We start from the raw sequence: 25538 nt of genomic DNA, 5'->3' as shown, positions 1-25538 counted from the left end.
GTAATAGCATCCAATTCTGTGGAATTTCCTACCTTAGGAGTCCTTCTGTCTCCCCCTTATTTCAGCATAAAGTTAAGACTTTTAAATTCTATCCGGCCTGATGACTTGATTCTGTTTTAGATATATTTCTCCTGAAGCCTATTTATATGCTCAATTGTATTTGTATGATTATTGTGTTATTAAAGCACATCAGAATAAATCGTTAGAAAAAAAATGTTGTTGTTAGCTGCCCTGGGAATCTGCTTAAGAAAGAAGTCTGGAATATAATTTAAATTAATACATCACAATCAACAAAATTACACACAATACAAAGTTTGAACAAGAACATTAAAGACAGCAGAGGCTTCAAGCAGGGAACCTGAAGACTAGATTAGGCATTGATTTGCTATCACAACATACTTGAGTGCTCAAGTTAAAAGGTTTATCGAGAATCTAGCATGCCATGTACTCACTATTTCTGTACTGCCCTAACGACACAGCACCAGACACCCAATGAAAAATATCAGTAGTTCTGATCAATGTACTTGACAAATTAGTGTTCCTTGAATAAAAGGTCAGATTTACCCTTAGATCTTTTCCTATTAAAAAATGTTACAGGTACAAGAGATTCTGTTCACAATAAATGGCACGTCTGAACAAATGTGAAGGTGAAACACAAACTTGTGCCTAATCAGTTTTGTGTTCAGTATTCTCTCAAAACTGCAAGAGAGAGCCAACTTCAGTCTATACAAATGAAGGTGGCCATTGTGGTCACATAGGTATACTCTTGTGCAGAACTGTTATGGCTCTTTTCATGGCTTTCCTTAAGAACTTCCACAAACCAACAAAAAATCACAGATTTTGGATTTCTATTTAATAGAAAAGAGACCTCAACAAACAAAATGAGGGGAGAAACCCAAGCTACAATTTCTCAAGATATAACTTTCTTGCAGGCATTACAATAAGGAATGGAAAAGTGTGTTAATGAAATGGAGTAACTGCAGGTCCCTACACTGCTCCAGTCATGTTTTGGTGAAGGAATCACACCGGATAAGTGGATCACATGGGAAGTATTCATCTCAGAAAGTCTGGCTCCCTGGAACATAAGCACTAACTTGGTTATGTTCACCTTGAGTTTTTCATCCAAACGTTTTCAGAAAATTCTAGGATTCAGCCAAATGGAAGCATCAATCTCAGCACTCTAGAAACAGGCCTTTACCCTTAAAATCAGAGAATCTTTCATTTCATTTAGAGCAGATGCTTTCAAACTGTACAGCAGACCTCCCTAGGTCTTTGTCGAGCTCTTGCTAAGCTCCTGGGACAGAACAGAACGTATTTGACAGCCTGACGTCATGGTAGTTTCTAGTGCATCAGCACATCTTAAGTTAATGTTTGCAAGTGCCCTGAGTCTTCTGGGTCACAAGGGTACACCATAACTGAGAAGGGGGAAATCAGCATGAATGAAGTGAAACACATGTGGCTTGTGAAGATGAGGGGCTGAGTAGAGAAGGGGTGATGGCAACTTAGAATAATGTTTGGCTACTAAGCCCAGCCAAAAGCGTGTGGACCCATGCTAAAAGGATATACTAACACTATATGATGCATGTTGCAAAAATATGGGGTGGAGGTTACTTCATGCAAGGAAATATCCCTACAAAAAGGACTGAATTCAAAAAAGCAAGAATACACATACTCCAAGAGGACTTTACCAACTGTGAAATAGTAGGAATGTGTAAAAAGTACTAAATGAACACATGGATTTCAATATCTAATGCAATTAAACAGGAGGTATTTTCAGTAATATATAAATAGAACACCTTTCTAATTTCATAACCCTTTGGGGCCAAGTTAGCATTTCTGGTTACCTGTTTTATAGACTGCCCTTTTCAAATATTAATGGCCCAATCAAAATTTAAAAGGTATTTCAAAGCTGCTTCTGATTTATTAATAGCAATATCTTACTGATGAGAATGAAGATGCAGAAATATGCCATTTACTTGCTATTCTGAGTTTATGATTTTTTATTGGAATTGCAACCTTTCATCACTTTAACCAGTAAATCAATCAACTAATGTTTTTGTTGATTAACCCACAGAGTTGAGTTTTAAATGAGTAAGAAAAATTATAATCAGCTCTGAGTTTGTTTAGGCTGTTTTAGCTTTAATGTATAACAGTGATATGAAATTGAAAAAAATATATCACAATGGCCTTCCCACTTAGCAAGGAGTGGTAGCTTTAGTTTATAAAATTATAAATGAACATGCTTCCCTCAATATATCAAAAACATCACAGATCAATCAACTAAGCTTAACTTGATTTATCTGTTGATTAAAACTTGTATCGAACAACAACTTGAAATATTACAAAATGAACAATTTTAAAGTACTGCATCCGCCAGTCATTCACCAAGCACATCTTAAATACTAAATATGTATATCCAAGCACAGCCATATCAACAAATGTGATCTCCTCTATTAGAACATAGTCACCAATGGAACTGAGAAAAGTTCCTAGCGATACAATCTTTTTACTCCCTCTAAAGAAATAATATACACTTTCTATTAGATGAACAGAAACTAAAGAAGATTTTTCTCTCCACTATATCCAGAAGATTCCTAGTTGAAGTCCCTCCAGAAAACAATTCTTCACAGTCCTTCTATTTTGAAATCAATCTATGAAGTGAGTGACTCACAGTGCATTAAAAGCTTCAGACACTGACAACATCATGCAAATGTATGTGATTTCAATACATATCTTACTAAATACAATACCAGTGCATCTGCTTGTTTTAAGAAGAAATAAAAGAATGGAAGTTGTGTTGGCATAAATTAATTTGAAAACTGCTTCATGCTGCAGTCTTCTTGTTAAGAAAGACGTGTCTTTCTTAACTAAAACGTAACAAAACACTTTAAATTTTGAGTATTCAGTTCCACTCAAGAAAAACCAGTAAAATAGAAATTTAAGACTGTCCCACTCTTCTGAAATAGAAACATCACAACTCAAGTACTAATGAAAATTTATTTCATATTTGACTACCTTACAAATGGAACCTGGACTCTTTCACTTCAACCCTATTTTCAAACTTCTAGGTCAATGGTTCTGAGGCTGTCTGAGGAGGTACATATAATCACTAGGGAAGATCCAAGGTTCACCTTGTCACAAAGCATATTTTCACATAGTCAAATGGCCAAATATCAACCCACCTCCATGTTATGCAGTAAGCCAACTGAACTGGCAACACAGTTCAGTAAAGGAGTTAAGTAATTCATTCCTGTAGAATCAGCAAACTACTATTTGAACCTGTAGGTGTGAATGTGTGCCTGAGTGTGTGCTCTTAGGGATCCATGGCGAATGAATCAATTGTCTGAAGCTAGAAATTTGAAAACTTCCACAAATAAGTAGCTACATCATGATTCTATAGAGGACAGATACTTATTTTTTGCCACCAATGCACATATCTAAATGCATTGTTACTCAACATATACAAGATTCAACTGGAAAGCCCAAAATAAGGTCTACCCATGGGTGTTTTTTTGGCAACGCAGAAGTGCTGTAGTTACACTAATTTGTACCCAACCCCTTGAGAGAAATGTTCATTGCCCCTTATTCCTCACTCCCCCCGCCCAAAAAAAAAAATCCTTATATCCACCACATAGCCTTACCAGACTAGTGAGGTATGCACTTTCCTTTATTTCTCCCTTCACAAAGAGAGCCTGGTGGTAAAGAAAGGAATGGAATACATGCTGCTGGAAATCCTGGGCATCAGCCCTGACTGTTACATGGTTTAACCTAAACTTACCTTCTTTCCTTCTCCACCCTGTCCCCACCATGGACAACTAACACCGATAACAAATTAAGTCAATTCCATGAACACCATTCCATGATCATAAGGCATAGCAGTACTCTTCACCTTACCAGTAATCTTCATCTGAAGCAGGATTGTTACATCCAAACAGTAGCATATGGTGGACAGTGTCCATGCTAGCATGAGGTTTGAAGTCAACTGAAAGACAAAAGTGATACAGAAATATGGGCCTGTTTTCATTCTACAGGAAGCCATTAAGCTGCATAAGGATACTTCTCCGCCATCTTTTATTCATACAATAGTGAATGGAGATACACTCTGGGCTGCTGTGCTGATTATGATGACACAGCAGGAATATAAATCAAACATCGCAGAAAGGATGAAGCGTGAATATCTTAAATTGTGTTTCTGCTCTCAGTTTTCCTTCTGAACATGCATATATATACTTTTTTTAAAAGAAAAACTTGTGTTAAAAGATGAGATTTATATTTTTCTAATATAGTTACGCACTGCTTTAAAAGTATGTAACCAAGAATAAAATGAAAAAAGAGGGGGGAAAATATACACAGCCTTCTCAACAGTTACCACAAACTACATGGCCAAAGGGAGACATTTCATGGAGTACGTTTTTGATTCTTTCTATAGATGAAACTCAGTCCGTCACTATATATCCTCTTCCCACCCCCTCTCCTTTTCTGGGGGGATTTGAAGGTAGTAGACAGGAGTAGCTTTAATCAGTAATTTGTCTCCTTAGTGATGGAGATCATTCTAAGTACCTCCTCCTAGGAAGCAGACAAAGAGATTGAGAGTATCATTTTAATTCTACCATTACAGTGGGATTAGGACCACAGGAGGAGTTCTAGTGTATTGTGGAAAGCGTTGATGAAGTGTGATTGTGCCTCTGGTTTTATATTTTTTTATGTTTCGCAGTACAAAGAAATATTCTGTGCTGGGGAGGGAGATGGATTACCTTAACAGAATATACCGAATTCTATGATGGCAGCTGGAATTCTACAGTGCATTCAAGATGCTACAAAATCATTTTTCAATTGTTCTCACTAACTGTTATGTTTACTGATGGCACTGTGAACCGAAATACTTCAAAGGGAAGTAAGGTGATGTGAAACATTTAAATGTATTTCACAATCAAGAGAAACAATATATTAGCTTTATATACAAGGACAATGCCAAGCTACCCCTTCCATAAGCTCCTTCAATTTTAGACTAAGCCATTATAGGTTAACAATTGTATTCCTTTTACCTTCTAACAGAGCATCTTCCAGACAGCATAAGTGATGTATCTTAACATGGGGCAAAGACCTACTTTAAATTAAAGACATTTTCTTCAGGAAGGTTAAATAATACCTAACTAGTTATTATCAGCTTCTGAGGGACTGAATTCCATGACTGCAAACCAGGTAGAGGACATGTTTAACCTTCAAGCACTCTGCAGTTTCTAAAAATATTTATCTTAAAAAAAACTGGAAAAGAAAATGCACACTGATCATTACACATTTACATCTCAAAGTCCTGGAAAGAATCTTCAGCATGTATCAGTACAATACCATTCTAGAAAACAAATTAAATTATCTAAGCTTCCTAAAACTACACATAGACCAACACATCCAGCAATCACATGAGCAGAAGCTCTAGATATTATAATTTACATCAGGGTCCATTTAGTGAGGCCATTTACAGCAATATGAAAAGAGCACCCTCAAGTCCCTTGGGGGCTTCACCCTTGGATATAGTATAACAACTGTTACTTCAAGCTTCAAAGTTTATCTGGGCGAAACACAGAATTAGCCACTAGAAAGAACAAAGACAATACATTCCATGCGTGCATATATATCCTTTTTTTATATAAACAAAGGCAAATCCTTTGAACAGTGTAAATGTTAGAAAAGTAGTTGCTATCTTGGTCCCAAAGATAGACAGATCCAAAACTGTTCAAATAGGATTTGTTTCTACTATAGCAACCAGTCCTGATGCATTAAAAATGTTATTTGACCAATTCAGGGTCTTCTTCCTTTAAAAAAACCCCACCATATTCACTATTATATATTTGGAATGCAATACATTGGTCAGATGTTACATTTTCACGTACATTTTTTAGCTTAGTTCTTCTGGGTTTCCAGGAAGGTTTCCAGAGCAACATTTCAAGTACCTTGGAAAGGAAGCACTATTAAAACAGGAAAAAAACTGGTCTTCTATCCAAGTTCTTTCTTTAAAAAAAAGGTATTTCTTCAGCCATTAAGATTTTCAGATAATAGTACATTAATCGCTTAGTACTGTATATAGGATACAGGATTGCACTCCTGGAGGATTCTTGTTAGGAGCTCTATAAAATATTGAAGTGGAACATCTATATGTTTGTAATTTAAGTATCGAAAGAGCTCTCCTACTTCTGATTTGACTGTCATCAATAAGGTAACCTCTTTCTTTCTCTGATCTATATTGTTTGTTTGAGCCCTATGTTTCTGCAAATCAAGCACTGCAGGTCAGATAACCTGAATCATTTTCACATATTATAAAGCTGACCATAAATCATCACCTACTAAATGCATAAATAAATGCTCACTAACATAGATGTGTTTTGTTCAACAAAACCTAGTATCACCAAGCAGTAAAGATTTCTATAGTAGCAATCCTGGAGACATGGAGTCAAGGAAAGAAACAAATAAGGAATGCATCATCAAATTATTTCCATCTATATTTTAGATTGTAATAGGCCCCATCTTGTTTGGATGAAAACTATTGTTTGACAAATAGGGTCTACTGTCAGTCGGTAAGGGGAAAAAATACATTTATTTACTGGTTGGCCATATGCGTGAAAATAAGGAAAGGAGAATGACAGATAAATTTCCTGGCTGTGTGGCTTGCTGTCAGACACAATTCTTTTAAGTGTCAGCAGAACAACCTTTAGCTAACACCAGAGTTCAGTAGTAAAGACCAGATTGTATCAGAACCACAATACAGCGAATACTTTTATAGCTTTGCTATTTTCCCTTATAAAGTTATCAAACATTTGGAAGGCTAAATCGGAAAATATTAATTTTTCAGAAGCACAAAAGAAAAATGTCATATTCTTACCCTTGATACTATATACTTCACATATAATTAGTCCTATTATACATATGCAAAACTTCAGTGTGGGGGAAGGCAAAAAAAAATCTATTTAAAAACACTTACAGGACATCATAATTATTGTACTCAAATTTATGGCTATGTTCCAAGCTCACAGTGCTAATTAAGAATGGACTGCATTACACATCTAGTAAAATTGGCTCTAAACACCTTTTAAGTGAAAGGTTTTATATTTTACACTTAAATACTAGACAAGTACAGTCAGGGCCAGAAATATCGGAACAAGGATAACTGTTTTGGCAGTTGGCCTCTGTTGTTGTTGTTGTTCAGTCGTTCAGTCGTGTCCGACTCTTCGTGACCCCATGGACCATAGCACGCCAGGCCTTCCTGTCCTGCGCTCTCTCCCGGAGCGTGCTCAAGTTCATATTCATTGCATCCGTGATGCTATCTAGCCATCTCATCCTCTGCCGTCCCCTTCTCCTTTTGCCTTCAGTCTTTCCCAGCATCAGGGTCTTTTCCAGGGAGTTTTCTCTTCGCATTAGGTGGCCAAAATATTGGAGCTTCAGCTTCATTATCTGTCCTTCCAATGAGCAGTCAGGGTTGATTTCCTTTAGGATGGACTGATTTCACCTCCTTGCAGTCCAGGGGACTCGTAAGAGTCTTCTCCAGCACCACAGTTCGAAAGCATCAATTCTTCGGCTCTCAGCCTTCCTTATAGTCCAGCTCTCACAGCCATACATTACTACTGGGAAAACCATAGCTTTGATTAGACGGACCTTTGTCGGCAAGGTGATGTCTCTGCTTCTTACTATGCTGTCTAGGTTGGCCATAGCTTTCCTCCCAAGGAGCAAGCGTCTTTTAATTTCATGGCTACAGTCACCGTCTGCGGTGATCTTGGAGCCCAAGAAAGTAAAATCTGTCACTGCTTCCATTTCTTCCCCTTCTATATGCCAGGAAGTGATAGGGCCAGATGACATGATCTTAGTTTTTTTAATGTTGAGTTTCAAACCAGCTTTTGCACTCTCCTCTTTCACCCTCAACAAGAGGCTCTTGAGATCCTCTTCGCTTTCTGCCATTAGGGTGGTATCGTCTGCATATCGGAGGTTGTTGATAATTCTCCCGGCAATCTTAATTCCGACCTCTGATTCATCCAACCCGGCATTTCTCATGATGTACTCTGCATATAAGTTAAATAAGCAGGGTGACAATATGCAGCCTTGTCGTACTCCTTTCCCAATTTTGAACCAATCGGTTGTTCCATCTCTGGTTCTTACTGTTGCTTCTTGACCCTCGTACAGGTTTCTCAGGAGACAGGTAAGGTGGTCTGGTACTTTAAGAATTTGCCACAGTTTGTTGTGATCCACACAATCAAAGGCTTTAGCGTAGTCAATGAAGCAGAAATAGACGTTTTTCTGGAATTCTCTTGCTTTCTCCATGATGCAGCGAATGTTGGCGATTTGATCTCTAGTTCCTCTGCCTCTTCGAAACCCAGCTTGTACTTCCGGTAGTTCTCAGTTTGCATACTGCTGAAGCCTAGCTTGTAGGATTTTGAGCATCACCTTGCTGGCATGTGAAATGAGCGCAATTGTGCGGTAGTTTGAACACTCTTTGGCATTGCCCTTCTTTGGAATTGGAATGTAAACTGACCTTTTCCAGTCTTGTGGCCACTGTTGAGTGTTCCAGATTTGTTGGCATATTGAATGCAGCACTTTAACAGCATCATCTTTTAGGATTTTAAATAGCTCGGCTGGAATACTGTCATCTCCGCTAGCTTTGTTGTTACTAATGCTTCCTAAGGCCCACTTGACTTCACTCTCTAGGATGTCTGGCTCAAGTTCAGTGACCGCACTATCATGGCTATCAGGGACATTCAGATCTTTCCTGTATAGTTCTTCTGTGTATTCTTGCCACCTCTTCTTAATCTCATCTGCTTCTGTTAGGTCCCTGCCTTCTTTGTCCTTTATCATGCCCGTCTTTGCACAAAACGTTCCCTTGAGATCTCCAGTTTTCTTGAAGAGATCTCTAGTCTTTCCCATTCTGTTGTTTTCCTCGATTTCTTTGCACTGTTCATTTAAGAAGGCCTTCTTGTCTCTCCTTGCTATTCTCTGGAACTCTGCATTCAGTTGGGTATATCTTCCCCTTTCTCCTTTGCTTTTCACTTCCCTTCTTTCGTGAGCTACTTGTAAAGCCTCATCAGACAGCCACTTGGCTTTCTTGCATTTCTTTTTCTTTGGGACGGATTTCGTTGCTGCCTCCTGAACAATGTTACGGACCTCCGTCCATAGTTCCTCAGGCACTCTGTCTATCAGGTCTAATCCCTGAAATCTATTCCTCACCTCCACTGTATATTCATCAGGGATATGATTTAGGTCATACCTGAACGGTTTAGTGGTTTTCCCTACGTTCTTCAATTTAAGCCGAAATTTTGCAAGAAGCAGCTCATGATCTGAGCCACAGTCAGCTCCAGGTCTTGTTTTTACTGACTGTATGGAGCTTCTCCATCTTTGGCTGCAAAGGACATAATCAATCTGATTTCGATATTGACCATCTGGTGACGTCCATGTGTAGAGTCGCCTCTTGTGCTGTTGGAAAAGAGTGTTTGCTATGATCAGCGTGTTCTCTTGGCAAAACTCTATTAGCTTTTGTCCTGCTTCATTTTGTAAACCAAGGCCATGCCTGCCTGTTATCCCGGTGATTTCTTGACTTCCTACTTTAGCATTCCAATCCCCTATGATGAAGAGGACATCTTTTTTTGGTGTTAGTTCTAGAAGGTGTTGTAGGTCTTCATAGAACCGATCAACCTCAGCTTCTTCGGCCTCAGTGGTTGGGGCATAGACTTGAATTACTGTGATGTTGAATGGTTTGCCTTGGATTCGTATTGAGATCATTCTATCATTTTTAAGATTGTACCCCAGTACTGCTTTTCCCACCCTTTTGTTGACTATGAGTGCTACTCCATTTCTTCTAAGGGATTCTTGCCCACAATAGTAGATATGATGGTCACCTGAATTAAATTCGCCCATGCCTGTCCATTTTAGTTCGCTGATTCCCAAGATGTCGATGTTCAATCTTGCCATCTCCTGTTTGACCACCTCCAGCTTACCTTGATTCATTGATCTGACATTCCAGGTTCCTAAACAATATTGTTCTTTACAGCATCGGATTTTCTTTTCACCGCCAGACACATCCACAGCTGAGTGAGTCCTTTCGGGTTTGGCCCAGCCGCTTCACTCTTTCTGGCGCTACTTGGAAATACCCTCTGCTCTTCCCCAGTAGCATATTGGACACCTTCCGACCTGAGGGGCTCATCTTCCGGCGTCATATCTTTTAGCCTTGTGATACGTTCCATGGGGTTTTCTTGGCAAGAATACTGGAGTGGGTTGCCATTTCCTTCTCCAGTGGACCACATTTTGTCAGAACTCTCCGCCATGACCTGTCCGTCTTGGGTGACCCTGCACGGCATAGCTTATGGCTTCACTGAGTTACGCAAGCCCCTTCGCCACAACAAGGCAGTGATCCATGAAGGGGACTATACATGTCTACTCAGAAATAAGTCCCATTGAGTTCAACAGGCTTATTCCCAGTTAAGTGGGTATAGGATTGCAGCCTCAGAGTTGCCTCACACAACTCCTTCACATGGGAGTTATCTCTTGATAAGGTTCTGATTCCCACTGATGAGGAGAAGAATGAATCTACAATGGACATTTGAAAAGATCAGGCTATCCTGTTGTAATGGACTTGATGTGAGAAGAACTGTAGCATGAATTCCCCACTTGACTGAGTTTAGCTGGCATATTGAGTTCGCTAGTATGTCTTCCGTTTCAGTGACAGACAGAAACATGATAGGTCTCTCACCTCCCAGTTTGGCCCCCATTGTTCAGCAACTGCCCTACAAGATAAGAGACAACAATCTGTGATGACTGATAGTATGGCCCTTAATGACAGGAGGTGCTCACATTGGGATTATCCACTGATAACTCCAGAATAGCACAAAGGTGATGACTCCAATGGATCAGCAACTGGCACTGTAATTACATAGTTGTTACCCAGCTGTTGTGCAGAATGTAAACATTCTGTTGTAGAAATAAATATCACACGGTCCTACCACTGAAGTCACTTTTTTTGTTGCTGAGAAAATGAAATGTCCCTCAATTCCCGCCCCAGGTAGCACCCTCATTGCAATTGTGAACAATGAATGGAATGTGGGTTTTGTGTATGTCACTGGCATCTATTGGACAGTGTCAGTGATGTCACTAGTGCCAAGCAACACAGCCCTCATGATGCCTCATACCAACACCATTTGGGCCTTATTTTAAGTTTTTTCAATATATATCAGTTGTCAGTTCTGTAGGGCTTGAATGCTTTCACACTGTGCCACTCAAGGCGAGAGTACTCATCCTTTATTGAATGCAGCAAAGCACACGCGCACACAAATGAATCTATCGATTATGTGTGAATAGGATATCACAGTAATGTACCTCTTGCATTGTGATACGTTCCATGGGGTTTTCTTGGCAAGAATACTGGAGTGGGTTGCCATTTCCTTCTCCAGTGGACCACATTTTGTCAGAACTCTCTGCCATGACCTGTCCGTCTTGGGTGGCCCTGCACGGCATAGCTTATGGCTTCACTGAGTTACGCAAGCCCCTTCGCCACAACAAGGCAGTGATCATGAAGGGGTGGCCTCTGTACACCACCATATTGAAGTTGAAAGGAAACACACCCAGATGGGAGCGAAGTCAGGACTTCCAGCTGTAATTCAAGGGGTTTGACAAAAGTGGGGCACCAACCATTCAGGAAGTACAGCCAGTGGCATACACACGCACCATGGGTGGCTCATAAGTAATGGAACAAACCAACATCATTTCAAACTTAAGGATCGCCTTTAATACCTGGATGAAAATCCTTTGTAGTCAATGACTGCCTGAAGTCTGGAACCCATGGGCATGACCAAATGCTGAGTTTCCTCCCTCGAGATGCTTTGCCAGGCCTTTACTGCAGCTGCCTTCAGCTTCTGCTTGTTTGTGCGTCTTTCTGCCTTCAGTCTTGTCTTTAGTAAATGAAAAGCATGCTCTATTGGGTTGAGATCAGGTGACTGACTTGGCTATTGAAGAACATCCCACTTCTTTGCCTTCAGAAACTCTTGGGTAGCTTTTGCTGTATGCTTTGGGTCATTATCCATCTGCAATATGAAGTGGCGTCCTATCAGTTTGGCAGCATTCGGCTGAATCTGAGAAGAAAGAATCTTATTCCAGAACTGGGCAGGCTTTTTTAGGTGTTTGCTGGCAAAGGCTAATCTGGCCTTTCGGTTCTTGAGTGTTACCAGTGGTTTGCACCTTGTTGTGAAGTCTCTGTATTTACATTCATAAAGCCGTCTCTTGACTGTAGATGTTGACAATGACATGCCTACCTCCGCAAGAGCGTTCTTGACCTGGCTAGATGTTGTGAAAGGATTCCTCTCCACCATGAGCAGAATTCTGCGGTCATCCACTGTAGTTGTCTTCCGTGGTCTTCCAGGCCTTTTGCTGTTGCTGAGCTTGCCAGTTAATTCCTTCTTTTTCAGGATGTTCCAAATTGTTGTATTGGCCACTCCCACTGTTTTTGCTATCTCTCTGATGGGTTTATTTTGTTTCCTCAGCCTAATGATGGCCTCCTTCACTCACATGGACACCTCTTTGGACCTCATGTTGGGAGTTCCAGTGAACAGCTACCTAATGTAAATGTAACACACAGAACCACCTCCAGGCCTTTTATCTGCTTGATTGGTCATGGGGTACCCAGGAAACAGGCCACACCTGGCCATGCAGCTGCTTGTCAGCCATTCGTTCCATTACTTATGGACCACCAACGATGGGTGTGTGTGTATGCCACTGGTTGTACTTCCTGAACGGTTAGTGCCCCACTTTTGAATTACAGCTGAAAGTCCTGACTTCACTCCCATCTGGGTGTGTTTCCTTTCAACTTCAATGTGGTGGTATACAGAGGCCAACTGCCAAAACAGTTATCCTTGTTCCGATATTTCTGGCCCTGACTGTATATGAGTTACAGCCTACTATGAGAAAATCACCAAAAAAATTCTTGCTAGAGATTCATCTAAACATATTGGAAATATCCAACTTGATGGCACACACTTAAGTACTGGTGTACCTTTTGTGTTTTTCTATTTTAGTTTATGCTTTGTAGAAGCATCATTCCAGTTTAGATTACATGGAATGTTAATTATCAGCTAATAAATCATAGAATTATAGGTTTGGAAGGGGCCAATAAGACCATCGAGTCCAACCCCCTGCTCAATGCAGGAATCCAAGTCAAAGCACTCCTGACAGATGGCTGTCCAGCCTTGTCTTGAATGCCTCCAGTGTGGGAGAGCCCACTACCTCCCTAAGTAATTGGTTCCATGGTTGTATTCCTCTAACAGTCAGGACGTTTCTCCTGATGCTCAGCCAGAATCCGGCTTCCTGTAACATTATTCAGTGTCCTGCATTCTGGGATGATCTAGAAGAGATCCTGGCCTTCCTGTGACAACCTTTCAAGTACCAGAAGAGTGCTATCATATGTCCCATATCAGTCTTCTCTTCTCAAGGCTAAACATGCCCAGTTCTTTCAGTCTTTCCTCATAGGGCTTTGTTTCCAGTCCCCTGATCATCTTTGTTGCCCTCCTCTGAACCCTCTCTAGTTTGTCTGCATCCTTCTTAAAAGTGTGGTGCCCAGAAATGGACACAGTACTCCAGATGAGGCCTAACCAGTGCTGAGTAGAGGGGAACTAGTACTTCACGTGATTTGGAAGCTATACTTCTATTAATGCAGCCCAAAATAGCATTTGCCTTTTTGGCAGCCACATCACATTGTTGGCTCATATTCAGCTTGTGATCGACAACAATTCCAAGATCCTCCTCGCTTGTAGTGTTGTTGATCCACGTATCCCCCATCTTGTAACTGTGCATTTGGTTTCTTTTTCCTAGGTGCAGAACTTGGCATTTATCCCTATTAAATGTCGTTCTGTTGTTTTCTGCCCAGCGCTCCATCCTATCAAGATCTGTTTCTGTCTTCCAGGGTATTAGCTATCCCGCCTAATTTTGTGTCATCTGCAAATTGGATAAGCATTCCCTGCACCTCCTAATCCAAGTCATAAAGTAATACCCACATCTCCTAATGTTAAGTGGATGGATATTTTATATACTTCTGGTATTCAGCTGTAACTGGATTCTGGTTAGTCAATTTAATTACTTAGAAAACGTGTATCTGTAATTTAAAACTAAACTTTACTGGATTATAGACAAATTGTGGAAGTAGAAAAACTCAGCCTGGGAGTAATCCAGACTAGTGAGGGGTGCTTATATCATGGAAATGAATCATTGGCCCTGGTTTCCACATCACAATAAACAATGAGTGTAGACAAACTGGAAATTATCCACCATGGATCTACAGAGAGAGAATGCTGAAGCAAGATGCTGAAAAATATTTATTTGTTTGTTTGTTTTTAAAAAAATTGGCCACCTTTCAGGGCGGAAGCCTTCTCAAGGCGGCTCACAGCAATATATAAAAATAGTTAAAATATTAAAGGTGATAAAAACATAAACACAACAAAATACAGATAAAAGCAACAATAAAAGCCGACAATAAAACCAACAACAGCAGCAAAAACAGCAACAATAGCAATCATATTAAGAGAAGGCCACTGTAAAATAATATGTTTTCAAGGCCTTCTTAAAAGTCTGCAATGACAGAGCATGGCAGACCTCCGATGGCACCTTGTTCCAAAGGTGTGGGGCCACTATAGAGAAGGCCCTCTCACATGTGGTCACCTACCTAACTCCTCTCATGGGTGGGCAGATGAGAAGGCCTCTCTTTCTGATCTTAAAGTGCAGGCAGGCTGATATGGGTGAAGGCAGTCCTTCAAGTAATTTGGTCCCAAACTGTTTAAGGTTTAAAGGTCAAAACCAGCACTTTGAATTGGACTTGGAAACACACCGGTAACCAGTGCATCTGGTGCAGTATAGGCATTATGTGATCAAATCACCTCGCCCTCACCAATACTCAGGTGGCTGCATTCTGCACCAGCTGAAGGTTCCGAACCGTCTTCAAAGGCACCCCACATACAGCGCATTACAGTTGTCCGGCCTGGATGTGACTAGCGCGTGGATAACTGAGGCAAGGTCCGTCCTCTCCAGATACGGCTGCAACTGGCGTACCAGCCTAAGCTGGTAAAAAGCACTCCTGAACACCACAGCTGCATAGGCTTCCACAGTTAACTCAGAGTCCAGGAGGACTCCCAGACTGTGCACTTGGTCTTTTGCGGGGACTGCAACCCTGTCGAAGACCAGTTGTAAACCTCCATTCAAAGTAGTTGGTTTCCCAACCCACAGTACCTCCATCTTGTCTGGATTAAGTTTCAGCTTGTTCACCCTCATCCATCCCCAAACAGCCTCCAGACACTGGTTCAAGAGTTCCACAGCCTCCCTGGGATGTGCAGATGGAAACGAGAGGTAGAGCTGAGTATCATCCGCAGACTGATGACATTTCAGCCCAAACCTCCTGATGACTTCCCCCAGTGGTTTGATGTAGATGTTAAAAAACATGGGGGACAAGATAGAATCTTGTGGCACCCCACAAGCTAAAGGCCATGGGGTGGAACAGAAGTCCCCCAGCACCACCTTCTGAGAGCGCTCCTCTAGAAAGGACCAGAACCACTTTAAAACTGTGCCTCCCAAGCCCAATCCAGATAAATGATCCAGAAGGATATTATGGCTGATGGTATTGAAAGCTGCTGAGAGGTCCAGAAGAACCAACAGGGTTGCGCTCCACCCATCCATTCCCCGACGTAAGTCATCAACCAGGATGACCAAGGCTGTTTCCCTCCCATAATGAGGCCTGAAACCTGATTGGAATGGATCTAAGTAATCAGTTTCATCTAAAACAGCTTGGAGTTGTAAGGCCACCACACGCTCCAACACCTTGCCCAAGAATTGCACATTTCACACAGGGAGATAGTTATCCAAAACCATAGGATCTAAATTTGGTTTCTTCAACAAAGGCCTCACACAGCTTCTTTCAAAGTTGCAGGGCCCTCACCATCCCTCAAGGAGGCATTTACTATCTCAGAGTCCAAATATCCAGCCCAGCTCTGGCAGATTGCACAAGCCAGGATGGGCAAGAATCTAAAGAACAAATAGAAGGCCTTAGACCTCCAAGCAATTTGTCCACATCCTCAGGTTGCACAAGATGAAAGGTATCCATAACATGATTAGATGGTGCACCAGCCCCGTCCATATCAGACTCTGTCAAAACAATGGTATCCAAGTCAGCACGAATACGAGTGATTTTTTCTGCCAAGTGCCTAGCAAATTGTTCACAGCGGGCCTTTGGGGGTTCAAGTTGTTGTGTTCCAAGGCCTACACCCAAGAGGCCCTTAACCACATGAGAGAGTGCTGCTGGATGATACTGTGCAGATGCAATGGTGGTGGAGAAGCAGGATTTATTCACTGCCATCACTGCCACAGAATAAGATCACAAGTAAATTTTTACCTGTGTTCGATTGTATTTGTTCTGAGTCTTCCGCCATTTGTGCTCTAATCGTCGACACACTTGTTTCATCAACCTCAGCTCTTTGGAATGCCAAGGAGCTGACACAATTCTATGACTAGGTCAAGGACGTCTGGGAGCGATCATATCGATAGCCCAGGTCATCTCATTCCAAGCAGTGACCAGGACCTCGGCAGGACTGCTGGCTAAGCCTGCAGAAAAATCCCCAAGAGGCCTCAAAAATCCATCTGGATTCATCAGCCCCCGGGAACGGACCATCAAATGTGGTCCCCCGATCCCTGCAGAGTTTACAGGTGTCCTGAAGTTCAAAATTGATCAGATAATCATCTGTCTATGCCAAAGGAGTCACCCACCCAAACATCATTTTCTCCCAATCCAGCACAGAAAACCAGGTTCAAAGTGTGTCCTGCCACATGTGTTGGGCAAGACATTATTTGAGACATGGCTGACATGGTGGCCATGAAATCCTGAGCCGCTCCTAACAAAGTAGCCTTGGCACGAATATTGAAATCCCCAAGACCATAAGCCTTGGGGCCCTCAACATCATGTTCGAGACCACCTTAGTCAACTCAGGCAGGGAAACTGTTGGGTAGCGGGGTGGGTGGTACACCAACAGAATCCTTATCCTGTCTCGCGTGCCCAACACCAGGTACAAATACTCAAAACGGGCTCAAATTATATCTATATCTATGTGTGTGTGTGAGCGTGTATTCAATCTTGAGACACATTCTCTCTCTGTAGATATGTCACAATAACCTACTTTAAAAAAATGGTGGGTTATCATGCAAGCTATACAATTGGTCCTGCTACAAGTTGGAGCAGCTAAACCATGGTCCTTCCTTGCATGGTTTGTTTAGCTTTACATGAGAACCAGGATCTCTGGCTTGTCTCTGTCCCAACAAACCAAAGTCCTAACCGAAAAACAAACTGTGAGTTATGACTCTGGTTTGCCAGGAGACAGACAACCCAAAGATCCCAATTCACATGCAACCTTAAACAAACCATGGACGGAAGGCCTGTGGTTTTTTTAGCCGCTCCCAGTTTAAGTGGAAGCAATCAGCAGCATGCACATGCACGCTGCCACATTCATGATAACCCACAATTTTTGTGCATTACTGTGAAATGTGAACCAGGCCATTGTGGTTAAACAATGTATTTTAGCCACTGAAGTTCAGTACTATTGAAATGTCTCTGGATTTCATCCAAAATTTCTTCAGATATGATCCTGAGCTTCTAAGTGCTCGGAGTGGTCAATATAAAACATAGATACACGCTAACAGTTTGACGGTCACCAAATAACAGTCAAATAAAATGCACCACTTCCAAGGGATTCTCCAGCTGAGCTATGGCAAACATGGAGGAAAAGCAGATTACAAAGAAATGAAGCTACCTTATACTGAATCAAACCATTGGCCTGGCCCAGCCAAATTCCACCTGATCTGACAGGGAGTAGCTCTCCAGTATCTTTAACAGCCCTTTAACGTAGACAACTTTCTGTCTCTCAACCCAACTGAAAGTCACCGAGTGAGTTTCATGACTAACCAGGGATTTGGACCTGGGTTTCTCATATCAAAATCCAACACTGTAGTCACACCACTATGCAATTGCGCAACGGAAAGGAAGATGTCCCCAAACTACAAAATATACATCGAAACCTAGGCATGTCCTGAAGTAGAATGGTTATGTGCTCCTTCCAATCCACCCATCAGGAAGTGACCCATGGCACACTGTAACAGAGCTTTTCCCTCCAAACAATCCAGAAATTCCATGTCTATCAAACTATTGAAGAAGAAAGAACTGAAAGAACTGTGGATGTAGAAAAATACAGGTTTATTATTATTTTTAAATCACCACTGCTGAATCTAATGCTGAAATTTATGATGCCCCTGATTTGGAATGTATCACAGTATTGACCAACATTCAACCTGCTTTGAGAGATCAGTGCTCTTGATTGACATCAATGAAAACATTCACATACTCAAAGCTTAAGGCTATATTAAGTGGGGAAAGTGTACATCATACCTTGGTAAAATAAATAGGCTATGATTTAAAATGACTTTACGGTCAAGCTCAGTTTTGTTTTGAAATATGTTTTTGGACAGAAGCAATCTATATTTTTTTTTATGATTTGACAAGCATGAAATCCCTTAAAAGAATTTCCCATACTGATCCTACGTATGTTTAGTGAGAAATAAGTCCCCGTAATTTTAATGAGCTTACTCCTTAATAAGCGTGCATGGGATTCTAGCCCTAGTCCATTTTTTAAGTGCACATCAGCTTACTCACAAGGTAATGTGGAAGCAATTATGCATTCTGCATTTTATGACTTCTGTTTTGGCCAGATGAAAAAAAATCCAAAGTAAGTAGGATCCAACTCTACTAGATAACCTGAAATTTCTTGCTGCCACCATCCCCTAGATATTCGCTATTAGATATTTACTGTGATATGAACTTTGGGTATTTTTCTTCTTTCAGTAACTGAATTATTCAATGCTTTTCATTTGTAATGTTTGAATATTCCATTTTCTAAAAAAAAAAAAAAAAAAGTATAAGGAACAGTAGTTGCCTTCAAGGACCCATTTCCTTAGTCCTAACTAGATCTTAATAGGAGTGTTTCTAGCATATAAATAACACCAGAGATAACAACTACTGTTGAGGATATTTAATGCCAATTAAATTCTTATAAATACTAGTTCAAAGAACGGTAGACACACCACAAATTAAATAACACTGGATATTACTGCAGCATTTTAATTAACAGTCCTAAACATAGAATTACTTAAATATTAAGGCTGATTTTACAAGATCCAAGTAGAAAAGTCCTGTGAACACACGGCATAGCAGCCATTTCCAAACTATGCATCATAACAGACTTACAGTGTGCCACGAAAAAATAAAGTAAAATCAGATCATAAAAGGCTCCTGTCAGCCCACAGCAGCTACCCCCAGAAAAGGCTGCTTACCACTGTGTGATTATAGGATGCACTGCTCTGACCTTCTCTCCATCCAATCAGCCTACCGGAGGCAGATATTTCCGCCTCATTTCTGTATCAGCCATGATTGGATAATGAATCACCCCACATATAAAATACAACAGAAATACATACGCCAAGAGGGAACTGCCTACTATGTGAGAATGTGAGCCAGCTTTGGCATTGCTCAGAAGAGAAGCAGAATTCTTTCTCTTACCTGTTCGAAAAGGAAACAATTTTGAATGCAAGAGTAAAATGTAACTCCAACTTCAATTCTGCAATGGCAATAGCCTTGGAAAAACCATGACTCCCAAGGACCCCTGGGGTTTATCATCCTGGTGTACTAGCAGCACTCTGTAGAGCACAGTTTGTGGTCCTCCAATGTTTTGGCCTACAACTCCCATCATTCATTATTATTGGCTATGCTGGCTAGGGCTGAAGGGAGTTGTAGGCCAAAACAAGCCCACTGAGGAAAAAAATGGCATCCAGAGCACTGTGGAAGGCCAAAATGGAGAAAACCAACTTGGTTTTTTTTCAGGGTGTGTGGGCAGTGGGGAGTAGCAAGAGCCACATTGGGCCGCATGTGGCCCACAGGCCACATGTTCCCCTCAGGCCACATGTTGCCCACCCCTGGTTTATAGAATGTAAAATATAAGGCAACCTGTAGCCCAAATTAGGCTCTTGAGAGCCTTCAAACCAGCAAATGGTAGTATAATTACTAAAATATCATATCAGAAATTTTAAAACAAAGATGCTGTCAAATCATGCCTTCTAAAGGAACTTCCATTGAAACTTCCACTGTCTTTCCCTCAGCCCATTTGGCCATGAGAATGGGACGCAACAGCAGCAGCTTCATTTCACTCTTAAGCCCTCTTTCAAAGAATTGGGGTGGGGGAACTTTTATCACTCATCAACTACCTTGTATGTATATAGTTAAAATGTATTAAGAAATAACTAATCTCTTTGGAAACGCAAGTGACAATTTTTTGAAGTGTTGCTATCATCATACATTTTCATTCTGCTATTGACACCCACAGTGTAGGTAAATGTTTGCAAGCAGAGTGGAATAAAAATTAAGATTACTGAGTGAATACACTAAACAGATGGCGTTTTCTTCACGGGCCTACTTACTTAAATTAAACACTGATAGAGTGCTGTGGTAGGTCCTGTCATTTACCTGTCATCTCATCCATGCCTCAACATAAAGCAAGCATATTTTGCAGACAGGTAAGATCTTGCTGTTCCCAATGCTTATTGTAAGTGCAGAGAGATTTACAGCCTGTATCAGCAGGTAAATAAACAGCTTGTGCAATGGACTGGAATTAAGTATCCAGCCCCAGACAGAAAGCCAATACTTTACAAATGGGAAAGCTTGGGCTCAGCTGCCAAAGGCATCTACACAAAACTCCTTAAGTACTATTACTCATGAGTCTCTCCTGATACAGTTTGTTATCCCCACCTTAAGTGGTTCCCTCTAGTTCTGCTTCTGCATTAGGCATGATGAATGCATAACAGGAACTCTGATGGAAAAGATTAAGCTACAAGCAAGCAAGAGAAGCCTTGACTGATTCATACTAGGTTTGACCATGATTTTCTTATGCTTGGGTAGTACTCACCTACATAGGCTTCTTCCTCCACTGGCAAACGAAGAGACATGCAAAGGTAGGTATCAGACTATCAGGAATTGCAGACAAAGATGGTGGGGTAAAAAAACAACAACAGAAAAGGGTTAGGCTTTTTCTCTCTCTCCATAAGTTGAAATTGCAAATTCCAAAAAAACCCTGTTAACCTTTCATATAAATACCAATTTTCGCAACAGCTGACCTTGAATATAGCCAGAATTACATTGTAAATAAAAGTCTGTCTATATAATGAGCTTGCTAAGAAAACCACAAATACCTCTTCTTTCTTACTTTCTTTTAGATAGTGCTTTTTGAGGGAACTTTCACATGCATTAGCTAGGACAGGCATTATGAAATGTATACACAGTACCCCAACTACATTAATTATTGAGTAATTACTAAAGCTCAGTTAAATCTGATACTTTCAGCTGTGTTAGAAAGAAGGTATAGAAATACGACATACTTTGAGCGTACCTGTTTTCTGTGGTTTAAAACAGGTGGAAAATCTTGTATATATTATATATTGTCCTTTTTATAATGTGCTAACAAAACATATTTGGGTCAGATTTTGGAGAGAGATTTGGGAAGAACTGCCCATGAGACTGTAATCTATTTACTTGGTGGGCAAGTTGGATTGTTGTTGTTGTTCAGTCGTTAAGTTGTGTCCGACTCTTTGTGACCCCATGGACCATAGCACGCCAGGCTTTCCTGTCCTCCACTCTCTCCCGGAGTACGCTCAAGTTCATATTCATTGCACTGGCGATGCTATCTAGCCATCTCATCCCCTGCCGCCCCCTTCTCCTTTTGCCTTCAATCTTTCCCAGCATCACAGCAAAGACTGCACATTTTCTATCTACAGTTATTGGTGTTAGGGAAAATTCTTAAAGAAGAACACTGTGCCTTGTAGATTCAGAATTTTAACTTTATGAGTGATTTTATATAATTTTGTACAGATACGTATAAACTTTATTCTATATGATCTAGGTTTGTGTTAACTATGTAAATATGTTATCTTTCTATTGATATCCAGTATCTTTTGTCAAATGCTTGTTTTGTAATGGTCTGCTAACTATATAAAAATAAACCAATCTGATCTGATCTGAGTGATTAATATGGGTATGCTATGGCCATGTAACAGCAGCTTCTAGGCTAAGGGAAATGTAGATTTATAGCTTGCAGTAGTCAGTGCTGTAGGTCTATATAGGAACCTTTGGAAGAGTGAAGTGGAAGGGTCTCCTTAAGCAAGAAGGTAGCATATTTCTTTCCTGTAAGGGCAAGGAAGTTGTCAGGGTGGACACTGAGCCCATAGAATCCCAGAGTAGTTCTGATTCGGAGGAAGAGCAGTCGCTCCTGGGAGAGGAGCGCGCCCCTTTTTCCCAGGGCTCGCAGCTGACAGAGTTTCCTCCCACCCACATTCCTAGATTAGAAAGCAGTCCAGGGAGTGACCCAGCACCGATAGCAGACTGGTTGGATGCGCGGCGCAGACTCAGAGAGAGGCGCCAAATGGAGAGCGCGGAAAGGAGGCGTAGCGCCCGGTTGGCGCTCAAAGAACGGTTGCACCCAGAGGATCCAAGGGAAAAGGGGAGGGATTCTCCCTAGTCCTTATATTCAGGGGTCTGCCAGTAATTGCTTTTCAAACGGGGACCAAGTGTTCCAACTTAGGGCATAAGGATGCTGCTGCTCAGATCTAGTTGCTACCTGTAGAGTTGTAAGTTGTAAAAGAAGAATAAAGCTTTGAAGAGAATCCCTTTGTCTGCGTCTGGACTTGGCTACTGGATTAGACTGAGAGAGCCCTCCAAGGAGCCCTTGACAGAAGTCAAGGAGACCACACGTGTGCTGATATGGTGTGGGGTGCCAGGGACATTGGGTGGTTGAACAATACATTAAGCTACGATCAACAATGGGAACAAGCCAAGAGCATGCTATAGATTTGTGCCTTAAATATACTTCCAAGCCCTTTCAAAATGTCTTGGCAGATATGTGCTTGAAAGACACCTGTGGGAAAACCCCAAATCTAAAGTAATTCAAGGCAACCCACAACTTTCCAAGTAACACACCCTCTTCTATCCATGCCCTTGTTCTTATATAATATTAAACAAAATTAGTCTACTCTGGCCATAGAGAATATAAAGACTGGAAATCCATAATGGTGTCAGTATGATCCTCAACTCAATTAACATTAATGAAAGTTAATCAAGGTAATGCTTCCTTTATAAGTAAGCAAGTGAGAGTGAGATGAGCAAGACTAGGCACAATTTGTAATGATCTTAAGAGCAAATTGGAACATGACAACTCTGCACTGACATCAGTTACTTCAGTGGTACCAGAAGATACATGCTATAGTGGAATACAAGATGTACATGAGCTACCTATCTCATATTTTAAGGAGCCTCTGTGCTAGTTTAATGACTGTAAGTTGCTCGTGTTTCAAAAATCAAAGCCTTTCTAACAGTCAGTACAGCCCATATTCCAAAATTTAAAATGTAAGTATTTATTACCTCCCCCACTTTAAAGAGACACAAAATAATTGTACCAGTTGAATTCCAGGTACATCCTTTTGCCCTTCCAAATTTTGGCAGAAATATTCAAGATGGACTATGAGCCTATTATTTATACAAGGAAGTATACCTACGTAAATCCTATACAGTACAAGATACTTATAACTGAATCTGTATGTCCAAAGAAAAATATGTCAGAAATCAAAAACTTCCTCCTGGAGGAAATTTTCATTTGATCCCTAGGTTCTAGTTCTATGTTCAATGGCCAGCAAGCTTCTCTCTATACACCATAACTTTACTGTAAATTGTGGTTAATTGAAATCAGAAGTAAAAGCTTCTAATATTTCCTCACACCAGAGGAAGCAAGAACAGGGGACAAACCATTGCTTATCATTCAATCTTGGCCACTGACTAAATCAGTGGCCATTTACAATGGGCTTGTGAATTTGTTAAATTATTAATATTAAAATTGGGCAGATTGAATGGTATTGCCTTACATACGTTTTCAGTTTACCAAAACATGTGCCAAATACCAACTAGTTTACTGAAAACTGCTGAAAAACCCAGCAGGAAGAAAGTACAGATTATCCGAGTATTTTGTCTCTTACTCATTGTATGTCATCAGATAGAAGAATTAAACAAGGCACTTTCTCCCATGAGAATGAGAACAGGAAAATGCAATGAATTCCAATTAAAACTAGTTGCTGAAACTCAGTCACAGGAGGGTAACTTTTTCAAAGACTGAACATTTGGCATTAAAACTATGAGAAACATTTTACTTTATTTATTTATTTTTGCTTTCCGTAGTTAACCAAGGACGAATGTGCACTTTGTCAAATGTGCTATTTTTAGCTTTGCTATTAGGATAAAAATATTTTTTCTGCATCTTGTTTTTAAGGAAATATTTCTAACATGGAAGTTGCATAAGTAGGTGAATGACTTCTCAGACCAGGAGGTGAGTCACACTGAGAAGTCATGGACATGAGGTAGAACAAACACAAGAAGAAAATAGAGGAAGTGAAAAGGGGGGTCCATCTAGCTCATTAATATCATCTGTGAACACTGGGGGCTCCCATGGGTCTAGTTTTTTCCTGGCACTGTCCCTACTTGCCAAAGACTTTCAAGGGCAAGTGGGAAGCAGCAAACAAAGGAAGATGCAGGCCTGCAATGTTCATAGCAATGCAGAGAGAGCGTGCCAAATACTGGGGGGGGGGGGAGGGTAAAAGTCGGGGAGGGTAAAAGTCCACGATTGTCAAGTAGTCAGAAGTCTTTTCAAGAGAAGATATTTTCTCCTCTCAAAATGAAAACCATCATCCTGTAATTTAATCACTTCTTCCCAAGAATATTTTTAAAATCTCACACTCTTGATTTTGCAGAGGATATTGAAGAAAATCACAAATCCCAAAGTACTGCAACAATTTTAATATTTTTTTAATTTGAAATATTTCAGGCCACCTTTCATGGCAAAAACCCCTCCGAAGGCAGCTTACGTAAAATCACAAAACTATCAAAAATTTCAGTAACATGACATAGTATGTAACATATTTTTCTTTCCTTATATACCTCCAATATATAGAATACCCAAGATCTTGGGACCAGTCTAATTACAGATCTTTATTTGCTCCAGTTCAGAGTGATAGCTTAACAGGATTTTATACATCACTATTATTCAACAATAAAGACCCTGATGCTGGGAAAGATTGAAGGCAAAAGGAGAAGGGGGCGGCAGAGGATGAGATGGCTAAATAGCATCACCGATGCAATGAATATGAACTTGAGCACACTCCGGGAGAGAGCGGAGGACAGGAAGGCCTGGTGTGCTATGGTCTATGGGGTCACGAAGAGTCAGACATGACTTAACGACTGAACAACAACAACATTATTCAACAAAGAAAGTAGGTGGTTATATGCATGTATACAGTTTCTCTTCAATAATCAATGTTACAATGAAACATTTAAAAATTCAGCCCAGTTCATCAATTCAAAGTAAATAATTCACACAAAGAGAGAGAACTCTAATGACTGTACAAAG

At 40.7% G+C, this 25538-nt stretch overlaps 1 protein-coding gene across 11 annotated transcripts in view; it reads right to left on the bottom strand.

Annotated features, from left to right (window-relative positions):
* PAM (peptidylglycine alpha-amidating monooxygenase) overlaps positions 1 to 25538 on the bottom strand; it is a 184921-nt gene that overhangs the window by 82751 nt on the left and 76632 nt on the right. For 10 of the 11 annotated variants that reach the window (XM_084833818.1, XM_084833810.1, XM_084833812.1 and 7 more), the window contains 2 exons: positions 21003 to 21060; positions 3895 to 3982 (listed from right to left, as the gene is read on the bottom strand). In XM_084833818.1, the coding sequence (XP_084689944.1) occupies positions 3895 to 3982; positions 21003 to 21060 (146 nt within the window). Of the gene's footprint in view, positions 1 to 3894; positions 3983 to 5891; positions 5969 to 21002; positions 21061 to 25538 lie in introns of those variants that run through there. The other variant, XM_084833815.1, reaches the window with a different exon arrangement.

This window comes from Heloderma suspectum, chromosome 2, assembly GCF_057233095.1.
Source record: "Heloderma suspectum isolate Gila_16-S chromosome 2, 16-S_ref, whole genome shotgun sequence".
Taxonomy (NCBI): domain Eukaryota; kingdom Metazoa; phylum Chordata; class Lepidosauria; order Squamata; family Helodermatidae; genus Heloderma; species Heloderma suspectum.
The sequence above is the reverse complement of the archived record's forward strand: the minus strand, read 5'-3'. Positions and strand labels throughout refer to the sequence as shown.